This window comes from Numenius arquata, chromosome 2 (assembly GCF_964106895.1).
Source record: "Numenius arquata chromosome 2, bNumArq3.hap1.1, whole genome shotgun sequence".
NCBI lineage: Eukaryota > Metazoa > Chordata > Aves > Charadriiformes > Scolopacidae > Numenius > Numenius arquata.
Window position 1 is genome coordinate 8,357,119 of NC_133577.1, and position 18,585 is coordinate 8,375,703.

Sequence of the window (18,585 nt, forward strand, 5' to 3'; positions counted from 1 at the left end):
ATGTGCAGTGAAGCAAGTTTGCTTTACCTTATTGAGCTGCCTGAAGTCGGTTTCTGCTGTATCTCCTAATCCTCTATAGTGATGATTTCAAATGTCTCCAAGTTGCTACAACAGCCCATTGGAAATAATACATCCTGTATCTAACTGCCTCTGGTGCTGCATGCCTGTTAGAAGGGAAAGCTCATGATAAGTCCTGAAAAACTCCTGAGTGAGCAATCCTTGAGGAAAAAAGTAAGAAGATGTAAAAAAGGCAAAGAAAAAACAACACTTTCCATGCAACACATTGTACAATCCAGCTGGTGAAAAGGGATCAACATGTTAATTTTTATCGTTAGACAAATAATTAAAATGTCATCCAGAACATATGATAAACCTGACACATATACTTGTGTTCCACAGAATCAGATATGAACTCAGATGTCTTACATGCACACAAAGAGAAAATGAGTAGCTTGAAGCAGTGGTTTCTGAAATTACCTCATATATCACATTTATCAGTAGGATCACACATCACAGCATGTTGCTGTGGGTGCAGAAGAATGGCTGCTTAATCAAACCCTAATTTCTCTTTCACATAACAAATTGAAATTGTTCTAGAATGTCTTTCATCTCTTTCTTCTTTCAGGTAATACATATTAGTCCTTATAACTGAAATGAGTTGTTTCTGATGAAGAAAAGCCTATCTGCATTTCCTTGAGTTGTGATGTACGTGTTGACTAAACAAGTACCAAAAAAAATTATTTAAGCTAAATGGTTACAATTATTTAAGCACAATACCATTTTGACCAGTGATTTGAAACAAGGTAGGACTAGGAGCAGTGTCTCTTCAAAATCACTGCAAGTATTCACAGCCATTTGTAGGTCTACAAGATTGTATTTATTTGTTGGTTTTAGCATTTACATACAGTTTTGTGTGTCCTGTGCTGTGGTGGACTTTACCGACCTCTGATGTGGTGTTGGGCAGGGCAGCCCCATCTTCTGCTTTGGCCACACTGAGCTCTTAGAGAAGCACCACAACCTCAGTGCTGACATGTAAAAAACATATCAGATGACCACTTTTGTTTTTACCTTTTTTTTTTTTCCCTTGAAAACCAAATGAAAGATGTGAAACAAAAGGGATGAAAGTATCCCTGATATTACAGAAATTAGACCCCTCCTTCCAGGTGAAATTAGTGCTTTGTTTTCAGCAGAGATGCTTCAAACCCAGATCTGTGACTGGTAATACTACAGCTACATCAGAGCTGTCACTTAACCCAAATATAAATACAGTCTGAATCGTTAATGGGAAGAAGATCCAGCCAGCACAGACTCAAAACATCTATCTAGTCTGGCAGCCCAGGAATCAAACGAAACCCCCTCATGGGCTGCAGCTGGGAGCGGGTTGGAGACAGGGTAGGGAGAGCCACGCTGTCACCTTGGTACCTGGCAGATGGCACCAGGAGGACAGGTCTGGTTCAGCACTGCTGGCATCCTAGAGACTAGAACATGAGCTCATGTCCTAATGTCTGTTAATGCTTTAACGATAAAGTAAACCAAGCTAAAAGCCTACATTTACATTAAATTGTCAGGTATAGCAGAACTGTGTCTTTTAAATCTTTCACGTCACCTGTTTTTATTCGTATCTTAAGGAGTTCAGACCTGTGTTGCTGCTGTAAGCTAAAATAAAAACATACTCAGGGTGAAAACCAGAATAAATTTGCCTCCCGCCTTTAGGAACTCTCACATTTAGCTCCATTATTGTTGCTATCTTTATTCTTCTTGTACAAAGCTCAGTGTAATGCTCACTGGTGGGACCTAGTTTTTGATGGAACGAAAAAAAGCAATTCTGAAAGCTTTTATTAGTTTGATATTAAAATATTTTGAGGATCAGATTAAAAGAAAAGTAAATTCCCCAGAATAGCTTAAGGCTTCTATTTAACAGATATCTGAAAAGAAAAAAAAAAAAAAAAAACCAAACAACAAAAAACTACTTATGGAAGTCTAGCTATATAGAGAAAGGGAGAGACGGAGTAAAAATAACATATTTCACTGTAATGTTTTGTCACGTTTCTATTTATTAACTTTAATGATCAATAAGGTCGTCTTTCACTTTGTCATTGTTCCCATCTTGTTTCAGGATTTTAATGGAAATAGAGCTCATATGAACTAGATACAGCATTTCACCAATATTTCATTATTTTCTAGAAGCTAAATATTGCATTGGATAGGTACAAAGAAAGTAATGGTATTCTCTGTGTCTCCTTGTTCAATCATTAATTCTTTATATTAAAAAAGTCTTGCAATACTATGTCAAATTTAACCATATTTGAACATTGTTATAAAATTGTAAAATGTTGCTGAACATATCTTCTCTTCCTTTCACTACTTTGTGTGGTGGTATATTGATTTGTAAACTTGTATAAATTTGGGAATTAAAAAAATTCTGTGTTTTGGACGAATATTTTAGCTGGAGTGATTTGAAACAAAAAAGATACCAATGGCTTGTTTGAATGGGCATCTAACTGAATGAGTAGGGGTGGGAAGGGTGTGGAGATGGCATGTGCTAATTGCCTGCAACTGTTTAAATAGATATTGAGATTTTTTTTTTTTTTTTTTTTTTCCCTAAAAGAGCAATAGAATTCCATTTACAACCAAACTGCAAATCTAGGAGAAGTACAAGAACGCTGCAGACTATCTTTCTGTACACTCAGGAGCTAATAAGTTTGCGTCCCTTCCCAACTTTTTATGGAACAATGACTCAAACAGTAAAACATGGCAATATTAGTAGGCTGTACCTTAAACACTGGGCATTCAAGAACGTGTATTTCCCTGGCAGGACTGCAACATGCTGGGGCAAGGTACTACTCAGTAGCAGGAATCCTTGCTCTCACATGTATCTTGCAATCAAGTCTGCAAGGACACCTCTGAGAGATGACTCTAGGAAGGAGGGCTGGATAACCCATCCCCACCAGTGCAGGTGGTAAAGCTCCAGCAGGGTCTTTTGAGGGTCCAGTAAAGCCGGGAGGGTCTTGGGTGCTGAATATATCATAAGTGGGCCACAATCACCTGAAATGAAATTTTTGATGTGAATTTATTGGAATCAAAATTTTGCAGCACATAATGGAGAGTGTCATCTATTAATAGGCACTGGGCCAGTTCTTAGACATCACTGTTTCCATTAATTTGATTTAAAATACAAACAAATTATGCTCAAAGTAATTTGCATGAATTTCACTAAATGTTCCTATTTACAAAGACAATAAAATTCAAGACAATGACAAAGACAACAAAAATTCAAGACTTAGTTCCCCACTGGCCGTCATGCTGGACAGTTATTGATAACTATAAAAAACCCAACCTATCTGAAACATTATCATCTTAGAAATGCTGGTATTTTAAAATGTCCTTTCCACATGTTTAATGATTTTTCAAAAGATGTGAGGCTGTGGAGAATCAGTACTGATAACTTTTCAGCTTACGCAGTGTGTATTTTATACAATGATTATAAAATGCATTTACCTGTATTTTGGCAACTTGACTTGGTGTGATTGAATATGGTAACTACAAAAAAGTGGCTGATCTGATACCGCTTTTTACATAGGTGTATAGGTACCTGTGAATGTAAATAACTGGAATTGTTACAAATTAATGATAGCTGTTTCTTGGGGTTTTATTTGTACTGTAGTATATACCTATATATACACACATACACAAATATATTCCAATATTGTCATCTGAAAAGTAGAATAAGTATTATCTTTTTTATACAGTACATATATTATGCTTATTTTATGGTGTTTTTATTTAACAAGCAAAAAAAATTGTGTGCTGCCCTAGTTGTACAGTACTGTAGGATACTCTGCTGTGCACAGTTCCAAGTGCCTTAGACAACTGTTTAGCTCTTTGAATTATAGATATGTGTGAATGAATATATATAAAAACATAAAATGAAGAAAATTACCTCAATAAAATTGTTCAGAAAATCTTTACAGAAGGTATTTTGTTCTTGTATCTCTAGCAAGTACGTGAGCGTGTGTAACGGAGTTAACTTCAGAGAGCTGTTACTTGTTGGAAAGCGGCCTCTAGAGACCGAATTAAAAGTCCCTCTGCATGGAAATGAGGTGAAGGAAGGTTCCTGAAACCTTCCTTTGAATTTTGGGAGTCCTTCAAACATATCTGGTAGCTCTCTTGTGGGTGGTGTGTTCAAAGAGGTGGTAGTTATTTTAAAAATACAAAGCTGATGTTGTATCTCAATGGTTCAGAGACCTAATTTATGCTCCCAGTTTCCCAATTATTTTTTATCAGCAAGAAGTGGATTTTACTAGTTTCAGTTTCATTGACAGCAGATTTGCTGCAGTTACACCTACTGCACATGGAGAAAACTGCTCTGCAAAGCTGAGGGTTCAACCTAGTCTGCAGTACATCTGCCAATCTTTTAACGTTACAGAGTGACTGACAATAACTTTTGCCTTTTTAATTACTTTGTAACAATTTCTGCTTTGCAAGAACGAAGAGAAAAATTATTAGCATCAATTTCTACACATGGAAGGCAAGATGTTGATTATGTTAAGGAAATGCATGCTTCCGGCGTATTATTTTTCAAGTGGTTGCCTCTACAGCGAGACCATTCCAAAACTGACCATTCTCCTTCCATAAGCGTGTAAGAAGTGGTCGGTGATCCGAGCGCTTTTCCCCTCAGTCTCTGTAGATGCTCTTTGCTGAGTTTAAACTGCGAAGTGTCTCAGCAGAGAACACGATGAGAGTAGGGTGGGATGGATGGCCTTGTAAGGCTTAGATGAAATTAGAAGCCTAGGTGGAGTTTTCACCTGAGACTCTCATACACATTTCACATACACGTGATACTAAATTTTGATATATCGTAAATCAGTTGGAAGGAGATGACTCACCCTTAGGTATCAACAAAGGAGGCAATATGATGCTTATTATTGCTAAAACCTCAATCTTAAAACTAATCTCCACATGTATTAGTGTTGGCATATATTATCAATCTTCTGTGATAAGGGAGCCTGTTGTTTTAATCACAGTGAGAACAAATAATACGGATCCTTAAACACTTAGAATCCAAACAGGAAATACAGGGTGGGGATGTGAGTTAAAGCAAGACAGAAGGTCCTGAGACTTAAAAAGCTGAACAGGTAAATTTAACTTACACATATGAAACACTATTAGCAACGGAGCTGAGAGCAAAGGCTAATTTTTCCCAATTCCAGACTGACGTGATGCTCCTACACCAGATTTGGGGTCTATGGAATGACATTACGGCCACTGTTTGACAGGGGGTCATCAGGCACAGGGGACTGTGAGGTGTAATCCTGTTACCAAGTCTCTGTACAAGTACTGTGCACGTCTATGGATGCCAGAGCTACCTCAGGGACCTGGAAGCAATAAGGAGCATCCAATCTGTTACCCCACAGATAAATGCTAAGCACTGTATTTTTAAAAGTTGGGTGATTCTGCTCTTAGTCACCTCGTGAAAAGCTGGCTCTCCTACTCCACTTGACGCTGGGTTTGAAGTACAGAGACACTATAGAAAGGGAGTTGCTCCTGTTAGGTGCAGTCCTGACAAACCCATTCACAGCATGCAGTCAAAGGGTCACCAGCCTTCCTGTACCGCAAGGTGTGCACTACAACCTTCACAGGCTGACAGCAACAAGATGTACTTTTAGGAAGCAAGAGGAAAGGAAGGTCTAGGCTTTGTGCAAATATATGCAGGGATAATTTGAGTACAGGAGTCATTTCAACTGATGGAGCAGATCAAATTAATTTGTACACTTCCATGAGAGTGATGTGATGTAATTTGATGGTAAAGATGCAAGACTTCAGAAAACAACAGGCAGGAGACTGAAAACCTGGGCTCTTTTGAAGCTTTAGTGACACCTACTGAAAAACAATGAAATCCACTCAAATACAGTTGCACAAATACAGATTTAGCTGCACACATATACACACATAATATGTGGAAAATACTTTCTTAATTTTCAGCAACAACCTTTCCATAGTTGTTATTGTTTATATGCGTACGGAATAAACTGCTCCCTTCTGTGTTTTGCACTTTCTTTTTGAAATGTAACGAAATGGTTTTACATCATATTGGTAAAACACCAAGCATACTTTTTTTTTTTTCTTTGCAAGGAGCGTGTACCTGTGGGTCTGTGTGTTTGTGCACAGGCTGCTACATGGCATAGGTATAATTTATACAGCTAAAGTATCATATCACAAGAAATGCCCCATCCCTGGAGGTGTTCAAGGCCAGGCTGGATGGGGCTTTGAGCAACCTGCTCTAGTGGAGGTGTCCCTGCCCACGGCAGGGCGGTTGGAACTCGATGAACTTTAAGGTCCCTTTAAGGACCCTTCCAAGGTCCCTAACCATTCTATGATTTTATGATTCTATGAAATAAAAACTCATATATGGTGAAACATTGTTAATATTAATGCATATTATTTACACCTGAGCCTTCAAATTGAGCCTGGATGTGAGCTCACGTGGAGCCAGATTGCAAAGGTGCGTGTCAGAGCTGACACTAGAATCATAGAATCGTTTTGGTTGGAAGAGACCTTTCAGATCACCAAGTCCAACCGTTAACCCAGCACTGCCATGTTACCACTAAACCATGTCCCTCAGCACCACTTCTACATGTCTTTTAAATACCTCCAGAGATGGCAACTCCCTGGGCAGCCTGTTCCAATGCCTGATAACCCTTCCAATGAAGAAATTTTTCCTAATATAGAATCTAAACCTCCCCGGCACAACTTGAGGCTGCTTCTTCTTGTCCTATTGCCTGCTACTTGGGAGAAGAGACCAACCCCCACCTCTCTACACCCTCCTTTCAGGGAGTTGTAGAGAGCGAGGTCTCCCCTCAGCCTCCTTTTCTCCAGGCTGAAAAACCCCAGCTCCCTCAGCTGCTCCTCATAAGACTTGCTCTCCAGACCCCTCACCAGCTCCGTTGCCCTTCTCTGGACCTGCTCCAGCACCTTAATTTCTTTTTTGTGGTAAGGGGCCCAAAACTGGACACAGCACTCGAGGTGGGGCCTCACCAGTGCCGAGTACAGGGGGATGACCACTTCTCAAGTCCTGCTGGCCACACTATTCCCAATACAGGCCAGGATGCTGTTGGCCTTCTTGGCCACCTGGGCACACTGCTGGCTCATGTTCAGCCCACTCTGGACCAACACCCCTAGGCCCTCTTCAGCCGAGCAGCTCCAGCCACTCTGCCCCAGGCCCTGCTGTGACACAAGTGCGGGACCCGGCACTCGGCCCCGTTGAACCTGGACGCGGCACGGCTGGCTGAGGAGACCCTTTCTGTCGGGCCAGACGCCGAGCGAGTGCTGCTGCGCCTCCCATCTCACGCAGCGCCTCCGCAAAAGTTTATGGTGTTTTATTGTCGCGACAGCCCGGCCGCTGCGCACGCGCGTTGCCCTTTGGCCCCCGCTGCCAAGCGTGCTGCCGCTGAGGGCGGAGCCATTCTCCACTAGTTCTGGGGGGAGAAGTGGGGAAAATATGCCTCTGGCGGGTGGGAGGAAGTAAGCTGCTTGCGTTCACGGAGCCTCTCTTTTATTAAAACGCCATTTCAGTCTGAGAAAACTCCCCGGTTTTCGTTAGTTGGGGGAAAAAAAAAAAACCACCTTATCTGGAGTGGCAGCCTATCACCATCCCCACCCCCGCTGGTCACTGGTTGATCCCAAGATGGAGGCGACAGCTTGGAGGTGCTGAGGGCAGGCCTGCGTGGGAGCGGGAAGGGCCTGTTTGTCGGGGGTGGCGGCAGCGGTTCCTTTCGCCGGTGGGCAGCGTGTGCTGCTCGGCCTGACCCCGCGCCATGGTGAGGAGGAAGAAGAGGAGGAGGAGGAAGAAGGCGGCGGGAGGGCAGGGGACCGCCCGTCCGCGGCTCGCTAGCTGCCATGTCTCGCTGTTCCCCCCCAGCGCCTGGGTGGAAGTCGGGTCGTTTCCGTAGCGGAGGGGAGAAACGGCAGCCCCGGACCCGCGGCGGGGGGCGGGAGGGAGGCAGCCAGGCGGCGGCGGCGGTGGCGGCCTGGGAGAAGCGTCGCTGAGGGGGCGGCCTTGCCTCCCCAGCGGGCTGGGCCGCCCCGGCGGGGACCGTGGAGGGTGGGGGGTACCAGCGGTTCGTAGGGGCAGCACGTTGCCTGTTTCCAAAAGCTTCTCGTATTTCCTTTTATGATTGCTCCAAGCATAAGATTTTAAAGCACGTTTTGGGGGTTTTTAACTCAAAGCTTATGGTGGCAGTTGATAACGCTCTGAATTTTTGTATGTATCATGTTGTATGCTTAAAGTTACGAGGTGAGAAGGTTAGATCTGTAGAATAATTCCAAGAATGCTAGAGAGGGACTTTTTACAAGGGCAGGAAGTGGTAGGATGAGGGGTAATGGCTTCAAACTGAAGAGGGTGGATTTAGATTACATATTAGGAAGAAATTCTTCACTGTAAGGATGGTGAGACACTGGAACTGGTTTCCCAGAGAAGCTGTGGATGCCCCATCCCTGGAGGTGTTCAAGGCCAGGCTGGATGGAGCTTTGAGCAACCTGGTCTAGTGGGAGGTGTCCCTGCCCATGGCAGGGGGGTTGGAACATGATGATCTTTAAGGTCCCTTCCAACCCAAACCATTCTGTGCTAAGTTGCATGTATCTGCTATTAACACATTTCAGTAGGTAAGTAAAGCCAGAATTACTGATAAAAGGATTTCTGTAAGTCAGATGTGCTAATGTGTAGAAAATGCTTTCACCCAGTTAAGAATACTTTAGATATGATGTTAGAGCTGTGTCAGTGTAATGGTGCAGTTGATGGCTTTCTTGGTTGATACTGAATTGGGGTGTAGGAACAGCTGTCTAAACAATTTTCAAGAAGCTAGGTGTGTCTAGATGAATTTCCTTACGTCAGGAAACTCCTGGTTTTTTTGGATGAAGTTTGTTTCAGATTTGACTGGTGTTTAGAAAGCAGTTACTTAAAAATTCTGTTCTAGAATTATACATTAATGTGTGTATGCTATATTTATTTATATATATAAAAATATATTTTTTTTATATATAATATATATATTATATATATATTTATTGTACTGATGTATTGCCATTTTGCAGCTGAATACAGCTGCGTGTGCTATTAGAACATATGAAATGTTGTGCACGGGATGAGAAGAGTTAAGCTACGACTGGTCTCTTTTTGCTTTGTCTCTATAAGACATTGCCTTAGAAGGAATGCAGTAGCATGCTTCAGGCAAAAGATTCTTTTTCGGTGCATTTAATATTTTATTTTTTATTAATGATGATTAACCAAATATCCTTTTGCAGCCTCACAAGAAGAAGAAACCCTTCATAGACAAGAAGAAAGCGGTAACGTTTCACTTAGTGCACAGAAGTCAGAGGGACCCACTTGCTGCTGATGATACCGCGCCCCAGAGAGTTCTGCTGCCTACACAGAAAGTAAATACTCGCTTTTAATACTGAGGTTCGTTCAGATAAGAAATGTGACGGGAGAGAAGAGTGTTTATGCAGTCGTACAGTTCAAAAAACCTGAGAGAAGGTAGTTTTTTAGTCCAGCTTATTTAAAAAGGGAACATTGCAGGGAATTTGATGGTCGTGAGTTACTACCTGATGGGTTGAAGGACGACTAACTGGCTTTAGGGATATAAACATTAAAACAAGAACAAAGGTTGCCTGACCTACCCTGAAAAAACAGGCTTTGTTAGTTATGCTGCTTATGGAAAAAGTTGGTTAAAGTCCTGCTCAGACAGCACTCAAACACTGAACCAGATGGTTACAATGGGCTGTGTGTTAGGGTAGGGAGTGGAGGGAGGACTACAAGGACTTTAGAATTGGGGCATTATCAGTAGATGTGGTACTTTTCTTTATACTAATAAGTTTTAAATGGACTTAAGTAACTAAATATATTTCATTTTACAATTCCCAGGGGCATGAGGAGCAAAGGAGGGAAGAACAGCGGAAGTATGGAGTCTTCTTTGATGATGACTATGACTATTTGCAGCATCTGAAGGAAGCCTCTGGTCCCTCTGAGCTTGTCCCTTCTGTGTGTGGACAGCAAAGCAGAATTGTTGTCACAAGTGAGGGGCACATAGAAGATGAAATTCAGCGAGTATCAGTAAGTAGTATTTTTGCTCATAATAATCCTGTGCTGTTCTTTGGAGTTGAGCATCCTGTAGACACTTTAACCATATTCAACAAGTATTATCGTGACTGTGATACATATATATATATATATATGATCTTTTTAACCCCCAATCCGACTTTCCTACAGGTAAAAACAAAAATTAACAAGCCAAAGTTTACTGTTGAACAGTATTTTGCTAGCACGGTGTTAAAACACTTTGTGTACCCATGAGAAGCTTTTCTTGACAGAGGTGCCTTACAAAGGCATTTGTTTGAAAAGTCATGTGTTTTTCTGGAGTTGGCATTTGTTATTAAGATTTTTAGAACCTTTTAATGTCCTAGGAGTTATGAATATACCATGTTGTATTACAACTGTGGTATGTTACACCATTACATTACATGGTGCCTTACATTACACCGTGCTTTTAAAGTGGAGTGTAACGGAACCCAGAAGGAATAAAATCAAACTTTTCAACTGCTGGCGTAACTTGTGGAATTTCATGATGCTAGATCATGTTGGAATGGAAAATAAATAAGTAATTTCAAGCAATGAAGTACGCAATTGCCAGTCAGTCACTTTTAATTGAGGGAGTTTGGTTTAACCAAATACTGTCATTTTAGTTGAGAATTATGTTCTTAGTCAGAAATACCTTATGTAGTGATGCTACATAAGATGTAAAGTTATTTTAGATGTGCATGTTAGTAAGTTTTTAATAAGCCTATCAATAAAGGAGCAGTTTCAAATGTGTGTTAGTGTTCTCTAAAACAAAAAAACCCTACAAATTTCATTGTGCCTGCTGTACAAACGTGCTCTGAAAAGCTTTAGAGATGCAAAAATACCATCTCCATACCTGGAGAATATTGATGTGAGAATTAATGCTGCCAACACTTTACCTGGCTTTCATTGCATGACTTTTGAAAATTTGCCACCAATAAAGTAGCACTTGACTTAATACTGAAGTAGCACTCACAGAGTTTCTTTTGGTCACATGATTATTTGCATATTTTTGTAAATGTGAGCTCATATGAGAAACTGAGAAAAAGTAATTTTGCAATGTTGGAGTTTTGTTTCTTTTTTCTAAGGCTCCGTCTATTAAGTTGCCTTCCTCAGTATTTGCCACAGAGTTTGAAGAGGACGTGGGCTTGTTAAATAAAGCTGCTCCTGTTTCAGGTATCGTTAAATCTTCCACCCTTCTGTAATGTGAGTTGCCTTCTAGGTATTAAATGATAATTGCGGCTTTGATTACAGTGCAGTGTCATATTAGTTTCGAACAGGCTCAATAGCAGACAGAATGATCTATAGGAGACCTGTTTATGTGATTCACTAATAACAGCTTTTTAGCTTTGCTGGGGCGGGGGAAATCCATGAGCTCTTACTATTGTGTAGCAAATATAAACTAATAACAGGGGAAACTTTAAGTAGTAGATAATAAGTAGATATTAAGTAGATAATACGATTGATTTATTACTCCCATCTGTTTGAATCCAAGTCTGGAGCTGGATTTTCAGTTAGAATTTCCCTTCTTTTCAAATGCAGAGTGGTGTTTACTTTCCTTCCTCAGTATTATTTCAGTGCTACAGGCTGTAGGTACGCTTTTGTTATGTATCCATGTTTGCACTGAACGTTCACTTTGCAGCTATCTTAATATTTTATAACAGGAATTGTGGTAGTTCTCTGTGTCCTGACAGAAGGATGCTAGAAACACTTCTGTTAATTGCAGTAGACAAACATTTTCTGACCTTTTGTAACGTAGAGAGTTTTAGGGGGTGGGAGCTAGGATTGGTTGGTATACAGTACTCCAACTTGGATAACTTTTCTTCTACAATATTCTAAGTAAAATATATTAAAATACATTCCCCGGAAGTCTTAAGCTTCCAAAAATGTTCTTTTTTGGATGAGGAAAATTAATAAGAGGCTGGTGACTTGCCCTGGCTTGTGTAAATCTACAAATATTGAGTAATTTTGTGATTCTTAGGTTTAATCTTTCCTTAGTGCAAATTAGCAGCCTAGTTGGATTGAGTTTTATCCAGGAAAGCAGCTTCATAATGTCAGAGAAACTCAGATATCTATTTATGTTGGTTTGTGTTTGTTTTTTGTTTTTTTTTTTAACTTTCTAGGACCACGTCTGGATTTTGATCCTGATATTGTTGCGGCTCTTGATGATGATTTTGACTTTGACAATCCAGAAAATATTCTGGAAGATGATTTTGTTCTACAAGCAAATGAACCACGAAAAGGGTACAGAGAGCTTTGTAGAACTGTTTGTCATATGTAAATAGCAATGATACTACTTGTTATTTCACGTGTTGTTGGAGGAAGCAAGAATGGTTTCAGATTTCAAATTGAATACTTAAAAGTGTGTTAAAGGAAAAAAAGTAATACCTTGTGTTATGTGGGTGGTAGCTTACAAAACAAATTTTCATGTGTTATCCAAGAGATGGATTTAATTTGTTACTTTGAGCTCATGGATTATACATTTGTTTACATATGCAGTGTATGGAATAATGGGATTCTTGAACTATATAAAACACTGCCATCTATCATATTTACAACACATCAGTAATGATATTGATGAGGCCTAATGGTTGTTTCCAGAACCTTTACAAATGCTTTATGTGATACCCTACTGCATATTATTTCTTTACGTTTTTGGTATAATTCTCATCATTTTATGAACAATGAGAAATTTTGCTAGTTTTAATACTGAAGAATGCAGCTAGTATTTTTCTTTTTCCACTTGGACATGTATAGCTGAATGTAAACACAACCTCAGTCTCAGTGTGCAGATGCGTGAACCAACAGTTACCAGATTTGTTTTCAGCTTAGGGACAGAAGTAGTATTATGCTGACTTTGGCAACGCTGTTACTGCTAAACTTGGGTTTCTTTTATTGGCTTGAAAATCATCACTTTTTACCTTTGCCTCTCAAGATTTAAATCTATTACTGCCAAATTGTTTCACGTAACCCAGCACGGGGAAGAGCTGTGGAAAGGTCCATGTGTTATTCTATAATTGGTTTATACTTGTGTTCCAGGGGATCAGATGTTGAGGATGAAGATGAATGGGAAGATGTGGAAGAAGATAATGATGAAAAGGACAGTTGCAGTAATGATTCAGAAGGTCCTTTTTCAGACGATGGGGTTAACGGACGGCCAAAAGAATTCCTTTTTATGCAAGAGGAAACCAAGAGTCGTTTCACAGAATATTCTATGACATCTTCGGTAATAAGAAGGAACGAGCAGTTGACCCTGTTGGATGACAGATTTGAGAAGGTGAGGCAGCTCAAGAATGTAACTGTTAAACATAAGGCTGTTAAATGCTTCTTTGTCTTTTGATTCATCTCCTGTATGCCTGTGCAAATTCCTACTGCCTTCAGCAGTCAGGGCATCAAACAGCTCTTCTTTGCACATATTCCACATTTAATATTGTGTGTGCTAAGAGGCTTGTGTTAAATAGTTAGAGTGTTAATTGCTATTAAAAGGCCTAACACTGATACAGTTAAAGAAAATTATTGCAATGAGCATTCATAGTTGGTGTTACAGTTCTGTGTGAGAGGCTCAGTTCAACACAACAGATCAGGTACAAGTGCCTGGTGAAGTCACACTGATTTCACCCTTTCTCCCCGCTGTGCCAAGTACGCATTCATTAAACAATGTCAGAGCAGTGGAATTACTTTATGGTGTAACTTTTGTCCTGAGCAGAGTCAAGCTTTTTAATGTACAGATTGAAATAATGCATCAGAATAAGAAACAATTTTCCAGAAGCTCATTTAAATATTATTTAAAGATAACTTTGTAACTCCCATGCTGAAATAATAGTGGCAGTAAGGAGGAAATCCCACTGCAGATGTGTTTGGCAGTTGTTCAACAAATGAGAGGGGAGAGAAAAAAGGGTCAGATAGCTTAAAGAAGATCTACATATTTTCTTCTATCAAAAAGTTGCATGACAAATGTGGTCTAACTACAGATATTCACTTCTTTATTTTAGTTCTTTGAGCAATTTGATGAAGATGAAATTGGAGCCTTGGATAACGTGGAGTTGGAAGGCTATATTAACACAGACAATGCTCGGTTGCAGGAAGTCCTGAATGATTACTACAAAGAGAAGGCAAAGAAGTATGTATTCCCAGAAATACTCCTTCACATAAATAGCTATGTCATCCTGTGTTTATATTGAAAGTTTGGGATGTTGTTTCCAGTTCACATACTCCCAAGATTGCATCCCACAATAAAAACAGCTACGTATGAGTATTGCCCATTTCTTAAATGTCTCTCAATGTCAGTCTTAACTTTGAAGATGATAAAATTAAGTGGAGGCATTTTGTTGGTTTATGTGAGATTATGCTACTTTTGTCTAATTGTGTTGAATTTAGTGTACTATCTAGAGGCATTCTTCCTTTCCCTTCTTTGTGTAACTTGCCTTTCTCCTTGTACTTTTACTTTTGTTTTTAACAGACTCTGTAGCCAAGTATATTCTGTCCTGTTGATATGCGATTGATCCCGCTATATACCTAGTTACGTGATAATTAACTCGTAGGTGACTGTTGCTTGGGTACCACTCTTTAGAGCACTGCGAAAATCAGCACTGGTAAAGCAACCCTGTGTCAATGTGAGACTGCGTTTCCACAGAATATTCACTTTCTCTTAAAGCATGTGATACTACCCCAAAGTTAAATGGCTAAATCTTCTCACATTAGTCTTGTATTTCCATGGTAGTGTGTCCCTTGTAGTGAAAGTCGACTGCTCAGTAGCAGGGTACGTAATCACCTCTAGAGGTGCTTTGCTTACAGACTAAAAAGTATATCCTCTTCTCTTCCTGCCCTCCAGTCACAAATTCTGTGTGCCACATACTTTTGAAATGCGGAAATTCTACCTTTTTTCAACTATGCCTCTTGTCATAATGTTTTAGTTTATTTTGAGGATGCTTACTTAAGGAAACATTTTTGCTGCAAGTTTCATTGGGAATAGCTTTCTTTGGTTTGGGTTTTTACTGAGAGGAGACTGGGTTTACGTAATTATCCATTTCTAAGAAAAGATAAATCTTTTTTTTTTTCTCCTCTGGATTTCAAAGTTGTGTGAAATTGGATACTCTTGAACCCTGTGAGGAGTTAGACTCTCCTATGAATGAAGAAAGTGAGGAAGAAAAGGAAGAAATAGTAGCTGTAGTAATTGAAGAATCAAAAGAAAAGTGGGATTGTGAATCCATTTTGAGTAAGTATTTTGGAGTTCGCTTGTTTTTTCATCAGATTTCAAAGTAAATGATGAGTGATCTCAGAACTTCTCTAGCAGTGCTTTAGGTAAAATGTTTTATGCTTCCTGCACAACATCAGGAATTCTTGCTAGATAAAACTACTGCATTTTTAAACTTAACTCTTGTAATTTTATAGCTTCAAAAACTAAATAGTAGTACAATTTGTAATAAATTTACCTGGCTTCTATTTGCAAGCCGTTCTTCACTGGTTGGTTTTGTTTTTTTCTTTCTTTGTCACCTAGGTACATACTCAAACTTATATAATCACCCAACACTTATTAAGGAGCCATCAAAGGTAAAATCATTAAACTGACTCTGACTAACAATCTGGCCTGGGAAAACTTCAGCCAAAAGTGATTGTTTTCTCAAGGGATATCTGTTTTTAAAAGGAGGGAGCAGAACAGAGGATTGGGGAAGGTGTTAGCCTCTGGTATTGCTGCTTCACTGAAGAAGTGTTTAGATAAATTTAGATAAATTAAAAATTTCTGCAGTAGCTAGGCAGAAATGTAGGGAGCAAGGAATTCGCTTTCTTGTTACCTGCATTACACCTTTGTGTAATCTGTGTCTCACAGCCACATATTAGGATTTATTTTTTTTCTTCAAAATAGGTTTCCGTTTCCCTTCTACAGTTTAAAACAATTTATTCTAGTTCTTCGGTCTTCCGGACATTCCCCATCATTAGATCACAGCTCGGTGCTCCACACGTGTGAGATTTTGCAAGGAAACCTTTTTCTTGAAAGCTTATAAAGGAATATTAGTGCCTACTTAGGTTCGGGGTTTTTTTCAGTAATATTTAAATAAAAGGGAGAAACTCTTCTTGTTCCTGGAGACCAGATTCTGCTCACAGGTGTGTTTGATTTCTTACTTTGGGATTAATGTGCATTTTTCTGAGGGAAGAAAATAGCATGAGGAAACTTACCTGTTAATTACTGTTAAATCTGAATCTAATGTTTTTATACTGAACAGGCAGTGCAGTGTGCACTTCTTGGAGAGAAAGCTAGGGACCATTAATACATATGTGCTCTCTATTTTAGCCCAAACCAATAAAAATTTCCCAGAAGACTGGAATCCCCCTATATATCTTGCCTCAGAAAGGTCTTACTGCTAAGCAGATTGAACGCATGCAGATGGTTAACGGCAGCGACCTGCCAAGAGCATCCACACAGCCCCGTTCCAAAGACGAGAGCAAAGAGGAGCGGAAAGCTAGAAAACAGGCAATAAAAGAGGAGCGAAAGGTACGCCTTGTTTTAAATAACAGAAGCATGTTATATTATCCGAATTCTGGTTTACGAACTTTTTTTAAAGCTCCTTTGTTCTTGTGTCTGGAAATGAATGGGAAAAACTTGCTGGTCTCACAGGACTAATTATTGCTTCTTTAAAAAAAAAATCTACTGCAAAGAAAGTTAACCTCATAATTTTGTCATCCTGATTTCCTATGTGAAAATTTTGGTCTGTTATTGTGGTCACTATTGTGTATATCACTTTGGAAGGAGCCCTCATATTTCCTTATTATCTAGGGAAGCAAAGAAAATAGTTGTGGTGTTCCAGATCACACAAAGTGAAAAGTGTCTGAATGAAATGTGGAAAATCTAATTGGCCACAATGATCTTCTGGTTGTTTTATTTAGGAACAAAAATTACCAGCCTATTAGAAGCTTCAGCTAATTAAAGATGATAACCCTGGTGGTATACATATTAATTTGATTACTAATAATTAGTGCCATAAATAATAATATTGTTCAGATAGCTGCTGGTTTCGTGATCTAGAACGGTTAATTAAAGTGTTGTTAACTAAAGTGGTTTCTTTTTGCCTGTTACGCCTATTTTGTAAATTTGTGATTATTCATATGCACAGGAGCGCAGAATGGAGAAGAAAGCCAATAAGCTGGCCTTCAAATTGGAGAAAACCAGGCAAGAAAAGGAGTTGCTCAATCTGAAACAAAACATTCAAGGACTGAAGCTGTCTTAATGGAACTGAGGAACTTATTGTGGAAACATCCTTAAGTTCTCATTTGTGTTGAGAAGGGAACTGCGAACTCACAGCGCTGCCGGTCGTGCACTAAGGGGGTTATTCAGATATTGCTGTAACAAGAACCAGGAACTTGTCATTCTTTCTGAAATGAAGTTACACATAAAAGAGTGTATTAATGATGTCTGTTCTGTCATGAGTGACATGGCAATTCTTGCAAAGTTTCATTACAGAAATGCATTAAAATTATAAAAAAATATTTTTTCTTACAAGCTATCACTGGACAAGTTTTATATATATTTTGAATGTATTCAGCAAATCAGCGGAATCTTACAGATTTGATCTGATTAGATTCTTCTATTAAATTATTTCAGTTTACAAAGCAATGTATCCATTTATGTCTTCTCTCCCTTATACTGATGGTTAAATATAGTGCCTTGATACAGCACAGCTTTGTAAGTCAAGGGGTTTTCACCCACTCCTTAGATCTTTCCTGGGTTGGTTATTTATTGTTTGGGTACTGTTATGAAAGATGTAAAATAATCTTTTGTAAACAGAGGTGTCTGACAAGCTGTTGTGTGGGTAGACATCCCTGTTACCTAACTCGAGTTTTACATTTCTTAGCAAATAAAATCTGTCGCAACAAGTGTTGCCGTTGATGTAGTCAGTGACCCTGACTGTGGACGTTGAAATCAGCTTCGCTGAAAGCGCTCAGTCTGAGAAGTGTGGCAAACAAAGCAACAGATACGTAGAAAAATAGATAACCATTGTCTTGAGTTGCCTGAAATATTATTCTTCAGGTCTTGCATTCAGTTTGTTTTCATTGAAATACAAACTTATGACCCACCACAATTGTTGCAAAGGCTTTCTGGAGATGAGCAGAGGGACGGTATCTTCAGGCTCGGTGTGATCTTAGATTTCTGTGCTGTGCTTGTGAATTATTCTGATAGTGACCAGTCCGTACACGTGAATGAAATGAGTAGGATTTGTAGTCAATCCTTCTGAATCCTTCTGTATTGGTAACAAACCCTCAGCTTTAGATCTTCAGGGCTGGAGACTGAGCAATCTTCTGCCTTTGGGTGAAAAGTTAACTGTTTTACTGGTAAGGAACACGGTAACCAACACACCAGTAGCGTGGTTTGGCTACTACTAAATTCAAAGCACCTTAAATATTCCTTAAATATTTAAAAGTTTTGTGAATACTAGATGGAGACAAGCTGACAGAAGGACTGATGAGGCCTTATAATATAC

At 39.4% G+C, this 18,585-nt stretch overlaps 1 protein-coding gene across 1 annotated transcript; it reads left to right on the forward strand.

The window, feature by feature from the left end:
- Positions 1-7,675: 7,675 nt before the first annotated feature.
- Positions 7,676-17,978, forward strand: LTV1 (LTV1 ribosome biogenesis factor). Its single transcript, XM_074167361.1, has 11 exons — positions 7,676-7,817; positions 9,301-9,432; positions 9,920-10,108; positions 11,200-11,287; positions 12,235-12,355; positions 13,151-13,388; positions 14,104-14,231; positions 15,187-15,326; positions 15,609-15,661; positions 16,401-16,601; positions 17,221-17,978. Exons 1-11 carry the CDS (start codon positions 7,815-7,817, stop codon positions 17,332-17,334), a joined length of 1,407 nt encoding a protein of 468 aa, XP_074023462.1. The 5' UTR covers positions 7,676-7,814; the 3' UTR covers positions 17,335-17,978.
- The last annotated feature ends 607 nt before the right edge of the window (positions 17,979-18,585 follow it).